This window comes from Scyliorhinus canicula, chromosome 16 (genome assembly GCF_902713615.1).
Source record: "Scyliorhinus canicula chromosome 16, sScyCan1.1, whole genome shotgun sequence".
Lineage (NCBI taxonomy): Eukaryota > Metazoa > Chordata > Chondrichthyes > Carcharhiniformes > Scyliorhinidae > Scyliorhinus > Scyliorhinus canicula.
In genome coordinates this window covers 106,516,434-106,534,705 of record NC_052161.1, presented here as the reverse complement: position 1 = coordinate 106,534,705, position 18,272 = coordinate 106,516,434, and the positions used below count along the sequence as shown (strand labels likewise).

General features: G+C 42.2%; 1 protein-coding gene across 2 annotated transcripts in view; it reads left to right on the top strand.

Moving 5' to 3' along the window:
- Positions 1 to 18,272, top strand: part of mtor (mechanistic target of rapamycin kinase) — a 342,907-nt gene that overhangs the window by 73,003 nt on the left and 251,632 nt on the right. For both annotated transcript variants that reach the window (XM_038821832.1, XM_038821833.1), the window contains 3 exons: positions 5,145 to 5,279; positions 11,112 to 11,241; positions 17,465 to 17,715. In XM_038821832.1, the coding sequence (XP_038677760.1) occupies positions 5,145 to 5,279; positions 11,112 to 11,241; positions 17,465 to 17,715 (516 nt within the window). The remainder of the gene's footprint in view (positions 1 to 5,144; positions 5,280 to 11,111; positions 11,242 to 17,464; positions 17,716 to 18,272) is intronic.

The window sequence follows — 18,272 nt, the reverse complement described above, 5'->3', positions numbered from 1 at the left end:
GAGTACCTGTAGGTGAGGGGCAAAAATTGCAATATCGAGATGACAAAGTTTCTTAAATGTTGAAAGTTTAATCATGGTTATCAAATACACTAAATGCTGAAATGGTTTTACTGTGGGCCGATTCAGTGTGAAGTAGAAGCAACATTACTGCAGCTGCAAAAAAATGCAAAGTAAACTTTATGAAGAAATCACATTTGTATTAAATAATTTGTAAAGTAGTACTTTTAACTGCTGGTGGATTCAGAGTTAGGTGATAATATGCATGTCATTTTGATTACTGAAAGAAGTACAGTCCCAATGTTGGTTGTCATTCATTGTCATTTCCTATGAAGAGCAAAGGGAAAATGGATTTGATCCTGAATTTTATTCTAATTTAAGATGGTAAAACTTAAAGTCTGTAAAACTTCAGTTATGTGCTTTGCACTGAATTTGTCAATGTGAATAATGTGAAGACCAACAAAATTGGCATTGTCTCATTGTTCTGAGTGTGTCACTTTTTCCAACTAAGTGTAATATGAAAAGGCATATGGTTTGCATTCTCACATAATCCATGATACTGGCTGGATGAATCGTTAACAGCCTACAGCTTCAGGTGCTGTGGAAAACTAGAACTTGCTCTGGAGAACTGTTTGTCAGTTTTGTTTTTTAAGATCAGCACAGTTGATGCTCTGGAATCTAATTCCCAATTTCTTCTCATTTAGCTTTAGGTTCCTGGCAGCATAAGTGAGAAATTAGTAGGTTATGAGAGACGCCTGCAGCTGTGCTTAATTTTCCAACCCGGGTAACGAACTTGCCCCCAGGGTGCCTCATGCTTAGCGTTAATGTCCCCGGGACAGGAAATCTTGGTGCACTGCTCCTATAGAGCACTGGAGCAGAGGGATGGTAGAAAAATTGGCCTGAGTCCTCTTTGATCTGTCTGGGTTGAAAACATGCTGTAGCAGCAATTGTCAACTGATTGACAAGCCTTCTGTGTATTTCTGTTTCTGTATGTATAGCTGAGATTTTTAAGCTGACACAAATGATTAATGAATGTATCTTGGATAGTTTATTTGGGGGGAATAAACTATCGTTGTAGCATATCAGCGAAGAAAGTGAAGATAGTAATTCTGCTATTTTAAGGTCATAAATCCCCTGCGGAATTCTCCGTCAGTGGGAACGTCTGCTCCACCGGTAGCGCCCCACGCCCGTGGTTTTCCCGACGGCATGGGGTGGCCACAGTGGGAAATCCCATTGGCCAGCTGCCGGAACGGTGCATCCTGCACGCCGCGCAGGCAGCAGACGGGAGAATCCAGTCCACCATCTTCCATTTTTTGCTTGGTTCTACTTTTATCCAATATTCACCTCCACCTCGAAGCATTAAAAAGACAATGGTCAATTTTGCAAACCATACCCAAATTACTCTGGACTTTTTGTTTTCAGCAGATCTGCGACATAGGTTAAGGGGGGATTGGAAATCCCTCCTGGGGGGGGGGGAGGAGGAGGAGAGAGAACAAACACCTGGCCTTCACGCTACTTTCCCACAGTGACATACAGACTGGTGAACTTGAAATATATCGGAAATGAAGAGATTGAATGCACAATGCCTGGCTATCAACAATAGTTCTGGATGTTAATTCCCTCAACAGATTGTGCTGTCTTCTTGATTGATTATCTTCTGTAATTGCAATGGCAAATAAATGATTTAATGTGAAATTAATTTATCAAATAGACTTGGAAATATTAGAATTTGGATGAGCTTGGATGAGCATATTTGACAGTCAGTTTAAAATAACATTTTTATTTTTGAAAATTAAAAAATTACTCCTTTTATTTAACATTAATTTTAAGGATTGTAATGAGAATACTATAGATTTGTCATGCTTATTATATAGAGATCAATGATTGATTCTTTGAAATTTTAGTGAGACCTAAATGTAGTTATTAAATCTTCCCTAATAAAAATAATATACTTAGTATGAGCAGCACAGTAAGTATGTTGGAGCACCAAAGTGGTAAGAATCTATAGCTGTAATGTCAGTAAATCTCAGTCTACCTGACTTTCGCAGTGTTGCTGTGGAAAAACACGTCATAATTTAAGAAAGGTGAGCGTGAGAAACCAGGATATCATACACACCAGTTAGTCCCAACATCTGTTGTCAGGAAATTGCCAGAGCTAATAATTAAAAAAAGATGGTGGAACGCTTAAAGTTTTAGCCGATAAGAGAAAGCTGGCATGAATTTTAGAGGTAAGCCATGCCTGTTAAATCTAATTTAAAGTTTTTGAAGAAGTGGCTAAAGCCATGGATCAGGAAATGTTTATAGATATTATTTAAATAGACTGAGACATTTGATAAAGTTCCTCTTAAGAAATTGTTAGCTTATGGCATTGTGGATAAATATTTGACTTGGTTAGAGAATTGACTGAGGAGAAGGAAACAGACGAGGGATAATGGATAGGTTTTCTAATTGACTTGAATTGGCTAGTGGTGGGATCACAACTATTTACTTAATCATTAATAACTTGGAGGATGGGATAAAAAGCCAGATGTCCAGATTTACCAATGACACAAAGACAGGTGTAGCAGTGTAGACGGAAATCTGAAACTGCCAAGAGTTATAGATAGATTAAGTGCATCGGCAGAACTGTGACAAATGGATTTTCATGTATGCCATGAGGTCATCAACTTTGAACCTAAAAAAACTGATGGAACAGGACTTTTAAATCGTGAAAAGCTAGAACCAGTGGAGGTCCAAAGCAACTTGAGGGCCCAGGGAAACAGAGCATTAAAATGTCATGAATTGGAACAGGAAATAATCGAATCGGCCTTCATTCCATTCAACTTTATATCTAAGGGATGAGAGAGCGGGTAGAAGTCAGATTACTAGTCAAGTGACATTACGACTACACGCTAGCTCCCTGAATTTGATACAATGAAAGGGTCTTGCTTAGCCACTCCAGAGGACATTTAAGAGTTATAGAACATAGAACAGTACAGCACAGAACAGGCCCTTCGACCCTCGATGTTGTGCCGAGCAATGATCACCCCACTTAAACCCACGTAACCCGTATACCCGCAACCCAACAATCCCCCCATTAACCTTACACTATGGGCAATTTAGTGAACCACATTTTTGTGTTTCTAGATCATATATAGGCCTGTAAGAAATAAATGTGGTTTGTTACAAATTTATTATTAATGAATAGTTATTTTATTCCAGCTATATTAATGAATTTTATATTCCCTTTGCTGCCAGGGTGTAATTTTGAACAAATGTCTCCAGATTGTTACTCCAAACCTCTGGTTTACTAGTCAAGTCACATTATCACCATGCCATTTTCCATCTGTTGTATGTGAAGGAAGTTGATTGTTGTCCTGAAGATTATTTTGTTGTTGAAACTCACCCCTTTCTTACCTTTCCGCTTCTTTTTCATCACTACCTGTTCAACCCGCATCTTTCCTCATTCCCCCCACGCCTCCTCTCTCCTTGCCTCCTCCTCGCTTCTTGGTGCCCCCTCCTCCTTGCTTCTTGGTGCCCAATTCTCTTCACTTTTCCGCCTCCTCGTCTCAGCCCGTTGCCCCCTCCTCCTCTCAGCCCGTTGCCCCCTCCTCCTCTCAGCCCGTTGCCCCCTCCTCCTCTCAGCCCATTGCCCCCTCCTCCTCGGCCCGTTGCCCCCTCCTCCTCTCAGCCCGTTGCCCCCATCTCCTCTTAGCCCGTTGCCCCCATCTCCTCTCAGCCCGTTGCCCCCTCCTCCTCTCAGCCGTTGCCCACTCCTCCTCTCAGCCGGTTGCCCCCTCCTCCCCTCTACCCGTTGCCCAATCTTCCTCTCTGCCTGTTGCCTCCCTCCCCTCCTCTCTGCCCATTGGCCCCCTCCCCTCCACTTTGCCCGTTTCCCCCTCCTCCCCTTTTTCTTCCGTCCCCTCTTCCTCTCTAACCATTTCCCACTCTTCCTCTCTGCCGTTACCCTCTGCCCATTGCCCCTCCCTCTCTCTGCCCATTGCCCCCTCCTCCTCTCTACCCATTGCCCCCTCCTCCTCTCTGTTCATTACCCCCTCCTCCTCTGTCCGTTGCCCCCTCCTCCTCTGTCCGTTGCCCCCTCCTCCTCTCAGCCCGTTGCCCCCTCCACCCCTCTGTCCGTTGCCCCTCCACCCCTCTATCCATTGCCCCCTCCACCTCTCTGCCCGTTGCCCCCTCCTCCTCCCTGCCCGTTTCCCCCTCCTCTTCTCTGTCCCTTGCCCCCTTCTCCTCTCTGTCCCTTGCCCCCTTCTCCTCTCTGTCCCTTGCCCCCTCCACCTGCCTGTTGCCCCCTCCACCTCTGCCCGTTGCCCCCTCGTCCCCTCTGTCTGTTGCCCCCTCCTCCTCTCTGTCCCTTGCTCCCTCCTCGTCTCTGCCCATTGCCCCTTCGTCCTCTCTACCCATTGCCCCTTCGTCCTGTCTGCCCGTTACCCCTCCTCTCTGCCCGTTGCCCCTCCCCTCTGCCTGTTGCCCCCTCCCCTCTGCCCATTGCCCCTCTCCTCTGCCATTGCCCCTCCTCTCTGCCCGTTGCCCCTCTTCTCTGCCCGTTGCTCCCTCCTCTCTGCTCATTGCCCCCTCCTCCCCATTGCCCCCATCTCTTTCTCCGTTGCCCCCTCCTCCTCTCTGCCCGTTTCCCCCTCCTCCTCTCTGCCCGTTTCCCCCTCCTCCTCTCTGCCCGTTTCCCCCTCCTCCTCTCTGCCCGTTTCCCCCTCCTCCTCTCTGCCCGTTTCCCCCTCCTCCTCTCTGCCCGTTTCCCCCTCCTCCTCTCTGCCCGTTTCCCCCTCCTCCTCTCTGCCCGTTTCCCCCTCCTTCGCTCTCGTTGTTGCCCCGCCTGCGCTCTCGCCATTGCCCTTTTCCTTCACACTCCCCTTTGCCCCGCCTTCTCTCTCATTACCCCCTCCTCCTCCTCCTCCTCCTCCTCTCTTGAGTGCCCCCTACTCGCTCTCTTCATTGCCCCCTCCTCCTCCTCTGTCTCTCTATTTGTTGTTCCTTCTTCTCCTCTCCGCCCACCCCGCCCCCTGTTTGCCCACCTTTTTCTTGATCTTTTTAAGATACTCGTATAACTGATTAAATGCCACAGAAATTGCTGTATTATCGAAAGTACAGGACAAGAATTTGGATTAACTGCTGCTTCTGTGTGAATTGGACAGGTGGCGCTGTGGACACTGGGACAACAGGTTGCTTGCACAGGTTATGTGGTGGAACCTTACAGGAAATATCCATCTCTTCTTGAAGTACTGCTAAACTTTCTTAAGACTGAGCAAAACCAAGGCATTCGGAGAGAGGTAAGGCATGGAACATACCAAAGAAGTACAAACTACCGTTACATGGTTGATTTACGTGCATTCATCTAAACCCTTCCAATTGGAAGGTAGCAATTTGCTTTTGTTTGATATAGTATGGGTCTAGCTGATTTGCTTTGCTTATTTCTGTATAGTGTAATTCCATGATCCTGTGCTCAAAGGGAGTTCAAATCTATGGCTACCACATTATAGCCCAGTGTTTATCTATTATGTGCAATATTCTTCCCCACCAAAGTCCTAGGGCGAGATTCTGCAAAAACTGGCGGGGCGAGCAAACCAAAGTGGTTTGCGCCACACCGGCTGACATGAAAGGGCTTGCCGCCACGCCAACCAGTGCCGAAGGGCCTCCGCTGGCCGGCGCGAGCTGGCGCATGCGCGGGAGCGCCAGTGTGCCTTGGCGTCATCCCAGCGCATGCGCAGGGGGGGGGGTTCATCTCCCTGTCGGCCATCGCGGACTGTTACACAGCCGACGCAGAGGAATAGAGTGCCCGGACCGGCCGTAAACGGGAGGCCACTCAGCCCATCGCAGGCCGGAAAATCGCCAGGGGGGGGCGCTGCTAGTGGCCGCCGACCGACGCAGCGCGATTCCCGCCCCCGCCAAATCCCCGGCGCCGGAGAATTCGGCAGCCGGCGGGGGCGGGATTCACGCCGTTCCCCAGCAATTCTCCGACCCGGAGGGATGGTCGGAGAATCACGGCCCTGAAGTCTATGTGTGTCATGATCATCTCCAGACCCCGAGAGTGAACTGCAAGCGTGTTCTGAGTCCCATCACTTGCCAACATCTAGAAGGTACATGAAAGCAGCATGAAGATTACCTTCTATTAACTGATTTCTTCATTTTCCCCTACGAATCATGAACACCAGCCCCTGCCTCGACTGCTGGTCCTGTGATTTTGTTATGTAGAGAATCTCGAAGTGCAAACTCTTAACATTTCTGGACAATGTTTTTGAGCGCAGTTAGCTATGCAGTATAATCTGTAGAATATATATTTTACAGGCTATAAAAATTTCAATTCATTTGAAAAGAGTGTATGAAAACTGCCAAGTTGCTGTTTCCTCCACACTCATCTTCCTGTTTCCTCCACACTCATCTTCCTGTTACCCTTCCCTCTTTTTATTGATCTGCTTTTTAACTTTTTAAATTACACGTACAACTGATTCAATACCACAGAAATCACTATATTATTGGAAGTACAGGATAAGCATTTGAATTGGCTGCTGTTTCTGTATATTTTGGCTACCAGACACTAACTAAAAGGGTAGCTGGTTACCAGGAAGCACTTTGAAATTTTGCACCATCACAAAATTTCTGGAACTGCACAAACGATATTATTTATGTGCTTTATAACAGACCACTTGTAAGGCAGTTGATCTTGAGCACTATGTATCAAACAAATGGAGCATTCCTAGCAACAATTTATAAATTTGTAAACCATAGTTTTCGGTCAACAGCCATGCAGAGTGAGCCCAGCAAATTGCCTATGGAAATTCTAATTAAAAACTGCTAATTGAAGATTGAGCAGTGCTCGCTCCATCTATAATTTACAGATCTATGTTTAAAAACAAAATAGCCATTTGCTGTTTTGACTTTAAAATTGAAGGCTACCATAACTATCAGCCATATTATACTCATTCATTATGTTGAATTTATATCTGAAATGTTGCTTCACAATTTTTCCATGTTAAATGCAAAGATTCCAATGCTAGCTCAGTGCATGAATACTCCTCTTGATGTGGACTGGTAAGATTTATGCTGGCTAATCTCGGCCGACCAGACTGCTCAGGTTTGCTTCAAGTCCTTGAGCCTAAAGAGGGAAATCAGCCTCAGCTCCTCCTTTGATGATTATCTAATAAACCATGTTGGAAAATGCACGTGTGTGTTTTTGAAACGTGGATGGGATTGAGTTTTCTGCCATGGTCGAATTGCCTGCCAGAGATCCCAGTTTAGGCCTGAATGAGAAGAGTGATTACTTGAACAGATGCTGGAGGATTGCGGAATCCTACAGGGTAAAATTCCAACATGGGTCAGCGCTTCAGATGAGCGAGGCTGGGGGAGGGATAGAAATGAGAGTTTTCAAATTTGTGAAACTTGCCACCGCTAAATATGGTGAAATAAAAGATTGACAAAATATAGAATGTTCAAGTATCTTTTTAATAGGAATGCATACATTGAAGTCAGAATTTAATTTCGACAAAAAGTGTCATTATACATGCTGAAGTACAGACTTGTTAATAAAAAAATATTGAAAATTGTGCATAAGTATTTCTTGAACAGGGTGCATAAAAGATTTCCAGTTTCATGAAAAAAGCATATTTTCTCTGCTGCTTTTGGTGTTGGTATTTGGGCAGCTCAGATTTCCATTCAAGATAGTTGGATGTAGTTAAAAGTAGCATCCATAAAATTTGCCTCTGTTCAAAACTGCTATTCACAATTGTGTTTATTATCAAATAATCCTCTGGTAAATAAAGGTTTTCTTTTTGAGTTCACCTGTGAGTTAAAATAATTTTTAACATACTTGCTTTGAAGCTGTTGTTCCCACTGGTTGCATGAGAACTGAAAGGTGGGCACATATGCCTTCGCCCATTTTTACAAAATTATCAAGGACAAAACTATTTTTGCAAGTCGATTCTTGTGTGAGCTAACATAGTGGAGGCCTGACTCTTTTTCCATAACTGGTGGAATGTATTTTGCCCTGCAGTAACCACACTTTAGGTTCTATGCAACTTTGAAATCGAGGAATGGACAGTTCTGGGCAAGATAATTATGATCCATCTGGCCAGTCCCAAACAACATAAAATATTTATTGTTTTTGCATTTCAGTGTTTTATTTTTCCAGAAATCTACCCAGCTTCACCTTCATTATGTCCACCTCCATGTTCCTATTAAGCAGTGTTTTTTTCGGGGCTCTTAAGTTATATTTGTAAACTATTTTTGAATTTGTTACGAATGTGACTGAATCACAGAATCCCTACAGTGCGGAAGAAGGCCATTCAGCCCATAGAGTCTGCACTGACCCACTGAAAGAGCACCCTCTCCCTTTAACTCTGTGACCACACTTATCCTGCACATCCTTGGACACTAAGGGGCAATTTAAGATGAACAATCCACCTAAGCTGCACATCTTGGGACTGTGGGAGGAAACTGGAGCACCCGGAGGAAGCTCACGCAGCCACCGGGGGGGGGAGGGTGGGGGGGGGGGGGGGGGGGGGGTACTGTGGGCATGAAACATAATGGGCTGTAATCACTGAACTCCAGGGCATCATATTGGGTGGGTACCTCAGTGGTAGACTGGGGAATCTCCTTAAGAGGTTCACAGGTATAATTTGCACTGCAATTGCAAACTTCCCCTGGGCAATTACCCAGCAGTGGAAGCTGTCTGAAATTGTGATTTTAAATTACAAACTACAAAGGGCTCTGATTGGTTACATCAATAGTTAACCAGAAAAAGTTGGAGGAATTAAAATCTCTTCTAACCTCTGGGTACCCATTGAACAGACCCAGACCGACCTGCCATGGGACTCCACACCCCAAACCTCCAGGGAACTCTCGTTGACTCCTCTTCCTAAGGGCTGATTCTACCCCACCCCCAGAGGCCCGATGTGATAAAGAAGCCTTTAAAGGCCCAACACATGAGGCCTCATCTGAACCCTCCCATTCCAAAAACCCAACTTCACTCCAACCCTCCTGATGCCTGACACCCACCCACCCCAAGGCCTGATTTTTCTGCACCCACTTCAATACGTCTGACCCACACCCCCCATCCCCAACCAGAACTCCCACTTATCTTATACACTCACCATCTCCCTTGTTTGTCAAGGACATTTAAACTTGGCTACACTTATAAACTTACCAGGTTTACGGCAGCAAGTGTTGTAAAAATGGGGAATGGCCTCCTCCCCTTCGACAGAGCTGTTGTTCGCTGCTAGGCCCTCGGGAGACACTGCACTGCTCTGATCCTGCTCCAGCTGAGTAGGAAGGTCAGGTGAGGCAGGAGAAACAAAGTTTGGTTAAAAAAAACTAGGAGCGATGCAACTCTAATTGCCACTGAGGAAATGTAGGCCCAATATATTTGTGAACAACTTGTCTTGTATGCACACGGGCTGCAGCAGTTCAAGAATTCAGCTCACCATCACCGAGGGATGATGAATAAATGCTGGCCTAGTTTCAATGCCACATCCCAAGAATTAGTTTTAAAATATACATATATATGGTCAGCAGCACAAATGGTCGGCAGAAGTACTCAGATCCTCACCGCTACAATTTTACAAAACGTTATATGCTGATGATCTAAAAAATTATTGTTCTCCTCTTTTCCCCATCTCACCAAATAGACAGCATTTAAATTTATTCAGGCGCTCTTTCAGAGTGTTGTGCAGACCCGATGGGCCGAATGGCCTCCTTCTGCCCTGTAGGAATTCTGTGATTCTATCCTGATGACATAGCATTTCTACATGCTAGCTGACATATGCTGGATGTGTTTTCTTGCACATCTGACATGGGGTACAAAATAAGCTGTTTTAAAAAACACTAGCAGCTACAATCTCCCTAATTACGTTTGTAAGTAAACGTAGTTCCTGGATTTATCCCAGAATTGTGCTTTAAAAGGGACAGACAAGGTTAAACACTGTCTTAGCAGCTATATATCCTTATTGAGTTCCCGACTGTGTGCAATGTATCTGCTTGTGTTACAATATCAGTAGATTGTGCTGGAAAGATTCAATAACTTAGCTTGCATGGGAAAAGTGAAATAATTGGTGAATGGAGAAGCAACTGACAGACCATCCTGACAAAGAGCCAATCAAGTTGTATGTGATCTAGCCAGAACCAGGTCCTTGGCTCCTTGCCTGCTGAAGCTTCATCTTGAGTTATTTTCACAGCAAATTTCTGGAAATTGAGTTTGCCAATACCTTGCACTCTCTGGCAAGACGAGGAGCTAGGTTCCAAGTCTACTTCCTCAGGAATGGGAAATGAACCCTCACTCTTCGCATTGCTCTTGCCACCTGACCTAAGCAGCCCCAACCCCTACTTGTCTTTTTTTGCAAATGCTGATGGACCTTTTGTCTATTTGCAATATATAGTTTTTATTTCAGATACCTGGATTTCTTTTTAATCATCAAATGTAACCAAATCACAAAGTTGAGAATATTTTCTAGAATTTTAGGACAGAGTCTAGCTTCATTAAGGTAACCCTAAAAAAATAATTTGTCTTCACCTGGACATTATCATCTTAAAGTTTGATTTACATCCAAATAATCATGTTAAACCCATTCCAAATATTTCTGCAATTATTATTGTTATGAATAAATAACTTGTTTCAAGAGACCTGTAGTCGCATTTCACAGTTACACAAATTAGAAGTTTATGGGGTGAATTGATCCAAGTTTTCAAAATCTGAAGAAAAACTGATGGGGTTAATGGAGGGAAATTATATTTCTGCTGGCTGGGAAGTCTCCCACTATGCAACCTGGTCTAAAACTTAGAGCTGGACCTTTCAGAATTTTCATGGGTGAGGTTAGGAAACACTTCTACAGACAAAGGATGATAAAAGTTTTCAATTGATACTAGATTAATTGTTCGTTTTAAATCTGACATTGGTAGATTTTTTTAAAAGGTGTTTACAAATATGTGGCAAAGGCAGATATATGGTGCTAGATCACAGATCAATAATGAACTAAATGAATAGCGCAGAACAGGCCTTCTCTGTTCCTACATTTCTGTTTCAAAAACTGCCAATTAAATATGTTGATTTTCTTTCTTTAATAAGAGACGATTCTCATTATTTAACAGTAAACACATCACATTTTTCTTCTTAGGCTATTCGTGTCTTGGGGCTATTGGGTGCCTTAGATCCGTACAAGCACAAAGTTAATATTGGGATGATTGACCAGTCACGTGATGCCTCTGCTGTCAGTCTCTCAGAATCCAAATCGAACCAGGATTCAGGTATGAATGTATTTTGCTTTCAGCATCTATAGCTTCACCGAGTCCTGAGGATATGGCTGATGGGGACAGTAATGTGATCATTAATAAATAACCACTTCAACTGGTCATTTTTTAAATAGCCTTTTCATTTTTCAACCATTGCACAGTTAATTAAAATTTTTTATATTTCAACTGCAGTTAATAAAAACTTTAGTATTTGAACCAAGCAAAACACAATGATGTGTGTTCACCTTTTAGCATTCCTTGGTTCTTCATGTAATGTTGTCGGATTAGAGGTAAAGTATTAAATGTAACACTGAAAGCACACTTTTTAAATTAGAGCTCCCAGTGGTTCAGGGGTGGGGTTGGGAGGTATCAGCAGAATTTGGGACCAAGTGACCGACAGAATGATTTTAGAATCAGCAAGTAGATTCCAATATTTTTGTGGCCAAAGTTGGTGCGAGTTGTACTTCACTCTCCGTGATTGATTAGGGAACTACTGAACCTCAATGTTGAGTATATTTGAATTTAGACGCATTGATATTAATTATATTTCTTGCACTAAATCAAAAGACTTGCTGGTTTCCCAGCAGCCACAGGGTGGCCTCAATGGGAAATCCCGAGAGTAGAGAAACACCCAGCTGGGGGACTGGAGAATCCAGCCCATAATTATATTTTTAACTGTCTATGGAAGATAATGTCAGTAAAGCTTGTACCATAAATATGTGCTGCAAAGAAAAGTACCGTAATTTCCGGACTATAAAGCGCACCTGATTATAAGCCGCACCCACTGATTTTGAATTTTTTTTTTATTTTGAACATAAATAAGCCGCACACGTATATAAGCCACAGGTGCTTACCGGTACATTGAAACAAATGAGCTTTACACAGGCTTTAACGAAATACGGCTTGTAACAAAAATAAAAAATTAGCGGTAAAGAATAGCCTACCAAGAAAGTCATTGGTCACTGTGGAGCGAAATCAATCCGATTAAGCTCTTAAAATTAACATAGAATCATCAGTTTGAAACATTAAAAATAAATAAATCATGTGTAAAAAGAAGTCTTTTATTACTGATCGTAATCAAGATATCACCAACCCAGGTGATCACAGTCACTATCCTCCTCTTGTGCACTGAAACCACTGAAGTCATCTCCTTCGGTGTCAGAGTTGAATAGCCTCAGAATTGCTTCATCCGATGTTGGATTGTTTTCATTGTCGCTCTCATCACTTTCATCCGGAGGCAAATTTCCCGCTGAGCTCATGCTGCCCTCTTCAACACGCAGCAATCCAGCTTTTCGAAACCCGTTGATGATAGTGGATTTTTTAACAATGCTCCACGCTGTCAGGACCCACTGGCAGACTTGACCATAAGTTGCTCTTCGCATGCGGCCCGTTTTAGTGAAGGATTTCTCCCCACTTGTCATCCAAGCCTCCCACTGAACACGAAGCGCCACCTTAAATGCACGATTTAAACTGATGTCGAGTGGCTGTAAATACTTTGTTGTGCCCCCAGGAATCACAGCTGGAATTGAGTTTGTCCTCTTGATGGCTTCTTTCACAGAATCTGTTATGTGGGCCCTCATGCTGTCCAAAACGAGCAATGCCTTGTTCCTGTGAAAGAATCCTCCCGGTCGCTTGCCGTAGCACTCCGTATGCCATTCATGCATTAGGCTTTCCGTCATCCATCCTTTCTTGTTGACTTTCACAACAATTCCTGTAGGGAATTTTTCTTTTGGTATCGTCGTGCGTTTAAAAATCACCATCGGTGGAAGCTTTTCTCCCGATGCCGTGCAACTCAGAACACAGGTGAAGTGCGTTTTTTCATGCCCAGTTGTTTTCAGCATGACGGATGATTCACCTTTCCTGTTGACAGTCCGAGTGAGAGGCAGGTCAAATGTCAGAGGAACCTCATCCATATTTATGATATTGTGCGGGCCAATGGAATGCTCCGCTATCTTTGCATCAATGAATTTGCGGAAGTTTGAAATTTTTTCCTCGTAGTCGGGAGGGAGCTGCTGACACAAACTCGTCCGTACCCTGATGGACAGGCCTTTACGTCTCATAAATCTGAGACACCACGATGGTCCACCTCTAAAATTCTCAAACTTCATTGCGGTGGCGATTGTTTTGGCTTTCAGTCGGATCTGTACAGTTGAAACACCTCGGCCGTCTGCTCTCTGCATGTTGACCCAGTCTTCGAGCTCATTTTCTAGTTCGGGCCATCTGCTTTTCTTCCCTCTGAAAGCTTTAGTTGTCTTTTTGCACTGAGTCAATTCCTCACGCTGCTGTTTCCAATGTCTTATCATCGACTCATTAAGACCAAGCTCTAGTGCAGCAGCTCTATTTCCTTTTCCAACAGCCAGATCGATCGCCTTCAACTTGAAAGCTGCATCATATGCATTTCTCCGTGTCTTTGCCATGATGAGGGTGACAAAATGACTACCGTAATCAGAATGATGGGATGTTTGAGCGCGCTCGATTTAATCTAAACAGTAAACTAAAAAGTTACATTGTTTTACCTTAACCCGTTACGCAATTTCATTGGTTTAGTGAAAGCGGGGAAAATCCATAAATAAGCCGCGTCGTTGTATAAGCCGCGAGGTTCAAAACGTGGGAAAGAAGTAGCGGCTTGTAGTCCGGAAATTACGGTAGAACAAAACACAATCAGTGCATGCTAGAGTCTTTCAGGAAGCCTTGTACTTAAATTTTGAGCTGTTTCCATAACCTCTACGTAGTATTCTTTCATGGGCATGCTAATTTTTTTAACCTTGTTTTTAGCCTAATCTTTCTTGGCATGTTTTAACTTGTACTTGCACTGCTGAGTGTATTTATGAAGCTGATGCCATCTTTATCAATAATGTTGGAAATTCTTAACCCCCTAAAATCGAAATTGAAACTTGGTGCACAGTTAATAAGTATTCGGGATAAAATCTGTCTCTGGTCAAGGCATTATTGATGCTGCAAGGTTATTCTACTTTATGTTCTGGAAATGAGAGTTTCCCTGGTCCCTTTTCCCTTCATTTGATATGTGTTTCTCATTTTTCCATTTTTATATTGACCCTACTTTGACCGTTTTAGTTAAAATGTTTTTTAAAAAATGAACATTGTGTACAGGTAAATGTTACACTTTATCGGAATATGCTGTTATGCAGGCAAAATAGTTCTCCAATTCCTCCCCTAAATGACCATTCTTCTATGTAAACCTAAACAATTAGCTGCGGATTATTGAACTACGAGAGGATATGCAGTTGAGCATGAATGTCCTCATTCATAAAGTGCAGCAGAAGCCATTTAATTGCTTCACATGCAGGACCCCTTGCAAATTGCTCGCCATCTAATACCATATATATTTTGCAATCTTCACAGAATACCAAAAGCATTGTGTTACAATCAAGCAAGGAGTGCAATTAAAAAGCATTGTGCTGAACTGATTGCATGAAGGGATTTAATTTTTTAATTTAAAGTACAGCAATTATAATCAGATAGTCAAAGTTCCTGTAACTCTTGCGTGAAGATTTATGCAAGGTACTGTTTGACAGTTAAATTGAGTTTTTAAAGTTTTATTTTCTGATTTTAAGAAAACCTTAAAGATAATTAGGTATTTTTAAATGAAATATTGCATTCTTAATTACAGTTATTGAACAGTTAAACAGTTCATTATTAAAGTCAGTTTGTTGCTTAGTTTCCAATATATATATATATGCAGTGTAACTTAACGTGGACTGCTGAAATGTATTTGTCTTCCTTTCTAGAAGGAAAGTAGACAGGTTTCTTGTGAGGATTACTCTATATTGTGGAGACTGATTCGTTTGGAGAATGGAGAGAAATCCAGTCAAATTCTCAATATAGATTATATGTAAACTATGGAGCAAGTCAACTTAATTTACTATTTCTCCTTCCGTACAATGAAGGAGAATCAGTGCAACTTCCAATTAGGTTTCTCCCTGAATGTTTTGTTTATCTGTGAACAAACCATGTAACAAGCAACTCTTGTGACGTAAAGGAGCAATCAAATGGTGGGGAAAAACAAATTGCTTTGGAACTTCTGACCAGAAGAAGAATTCAGAAGAAGGAAATGAATATTGTGGCTAAATTAATAGAACATAAAATTGATGACATGGACAGCACTACACAGCTGAGTATAAATGCCTTGTGCTGACCTTAGCTGACTTCACATAGACCGGATGTACCTTTTTAATGCACTCCTCTTCAACCACGTGTACTTCAGGAAATCAAGCGTGACCTTGACTATTAAAATATAATGGGATAGGGCACAACTTTAAGCATTGGTTTATTGTCATTAAAGCAGATATATCAGATGTGGTATGTCAGGACAATGTGTACGTTTTGTATGGAAATGTTTGGAACAGTTGCCCTTAAAAGTTCTTTTAGCAAGGATTATTGATTGACTAGCAATGACAACAGAAAACATTTGTAAGGAGGAATTTTGTGAGCAAGTGGCAATTTCTTGCTGTTTTGGGAAGGAGGTCTGAATATGGTTTGTGGTCATAATGTTAAATATTCTGTTGATCTTCCGTCATAGTATCACACTATTATGAGTAAGTTATGCTGACTTGAGGCTGAGATCAATTTTAATCAGTAGGGGAATCAAGGGTTATGGAGATAAGGCGGGAAAGTGGAGTTGAGGATTATCATATCAGATCAGTCATCATCTCATTGAATGGCAGTACAGACTGATGGGCTGAATGGCTTACTTCTGCTCCTACATCCTATGGTCTTCTGAACCGGCACTATAAAAATTCATCCTCTCCAATCATAGAAAGTTTGGTTTAAGACTGTTGTTTTCCAATAATGTTTGTAATTTTATTGTCATCGTAATAGTTTTGCTCAAATTTGCTCGACATTCTTTTCAGAACCAGCTATTATGACAATAATTAACTTGTTTCAGTGATGCTGATATACAACTAATTAAGGCACTTTATCTAGAGTTGTTTAAAAAAATTGTTTTTGTTCATTTATGCAGCTGTTTTATGGCATACATATGACATATTGTAACACAGCCTTTGCCTGGTTTTTGACCTGAACTCTGGATTCTAAATTAGTAGCATGTCGATACAATTAATGTTAAATGCACTAGTATGTCTTAAAGTTTTCTATTACAGAAGGCAAAGCATACCCCCATCGTAAATGTGCCAGATATGTCACTGCATATAAATATTTATTCTCCGAAGGTTAATTCCTGATAAGAGACACTCCACTTTTTTTTTTCTGAAGCACAGACTATGATCATGAGGAAGGTAACATATTCATTAGCATGACAAGCCATTGTAGGTGTTACAAAGTACAATAAAGGCATTTAGAAGTGGTAATTGTTTGCTTCAATTAGGTTACTGAGGCACTCTCAATTACGACGCGAAAGTTAGGTCAGTAATCAAAGGCTTTAATAAGCATTGAACAATGGCAGCATCCAAGAGAAGTGTGCTCGCAAAATGGAGTCTCATCTTAAATACTGTTTCCCAGGAGGCGTAGCCAGAGGCGGAGTCCCCCAGGGTTCCAAAGCCTCTTAAAGGGGAAATGCCAAGCCTCTTAAAGGGGCAAGGTATTCCGATCATCACAGTTACGCTATCTTTAAAAATTAATTCTTGGGCATGTGGGCATCTCTGGCAAACTAGGCATCACTGCTCTTCCCTAGTTGCCTCCAAGATAGTAGTGGGCCTTCTTGATATAATTGATTGTCTTGCCAGGCAATTAAGAATCAACCTTGTTATATGCAATTGGAGATGTGAGTCCTTTCTACATGAAGACGCTAGGTTAAGACTCTGGTTTCCTTCCCAGAGGGACATGAGTGAGCCTACTGAGTTTCTAGAATACCCCGACAGTTTCATGGCCACTTGAAGTGGCTTGCCCTTGTGGTTAGGTTAGACTCGCTAGTGCAGTTCCAAATTTCAAAATTCCAACAAAAATCTAGCTTTATCAACAGTTGCCTATTCTGGATTAGCCAAATGGCAGCCTTCCGTACTGTGCAATTCTATGATTCTGTGCTTTAGAAGTACTTCAGTACAATGCTAATCCAACCCCACACTGTCAATCATGTTAAAGTTGAAATATGGTGTTAAAACTTGCCTCAAGAAAGTACTGTAGTATAAATAGCTGGGCTGCGATCAGGGTGGTATATTGTTCCGATCCAATGCAAAGTGTGTAGTATTTTAATTTTTAACATCCACCAGGAATGCCTCATTTACACTGTTGACCCTGTTCATTTTTATTTTCTTGATTGCAGCTGATTACAGCACTAGTGAAATGTTGGTGAATATGGGGAATTTACCATTGGACGAGTTCTACCCAGCTGTTGCCGTAGTAACCCTCATGCGTATCCTGCGAGACACATCTCTTTCAAATCACCACACAATGGTTGTTCAGGCAGTCACCTTTATTTTCAAATCTCTGGGTTTAAAGTGTGTCCAGTTCCTGCCTCAAGTCATGCCCACGTTCCTGAATGTCATTCGAGTTTGTGATGCCAATACTCGAGAGGTAGGTTTAGTATCGACCAGAATGAGTAATTAATTTGTAAAAATGGAACTTCTAAAAATTTTCATGCTTGTGTAAGAGGATTGTATTTGGATTTATTGGAATTTGAGGAACAATTTTACTTTTTAAATACTGCAGCTGATTTGAGAGCCAAAGAATTGTAATATGAGAAATATAACAGTACAGTGACATCCAGATATTACACAGGAATGCTGTTAAATACATGACTATTAAATCCTTGACAGTGAACGGCCTATGCCAAGCAGCTGGGCTGTGGAGACAGTTGATGTTATTTCAAACCTATCTTGTGTTCTTGTAGTTTTCACAATATCGAAACTGTTTTAGCCTTCTGAGTGGTTGAGATCAAATGGGCTGAATCAGTTTGTGGCAGGATTCGTCATACCCTGGTTAACGTGGTACAGCACAATTACGAGATGTTTAACAATGGTTTGCTCTATTTCTATCCCCTTCCCACCATCTGCCTTTTGTCAACTAATCAAGTTCAGTGAGAGCAGAGTGGAGAATAATTTGAGGGGAATACAGGATCCGCCTTTTATGTG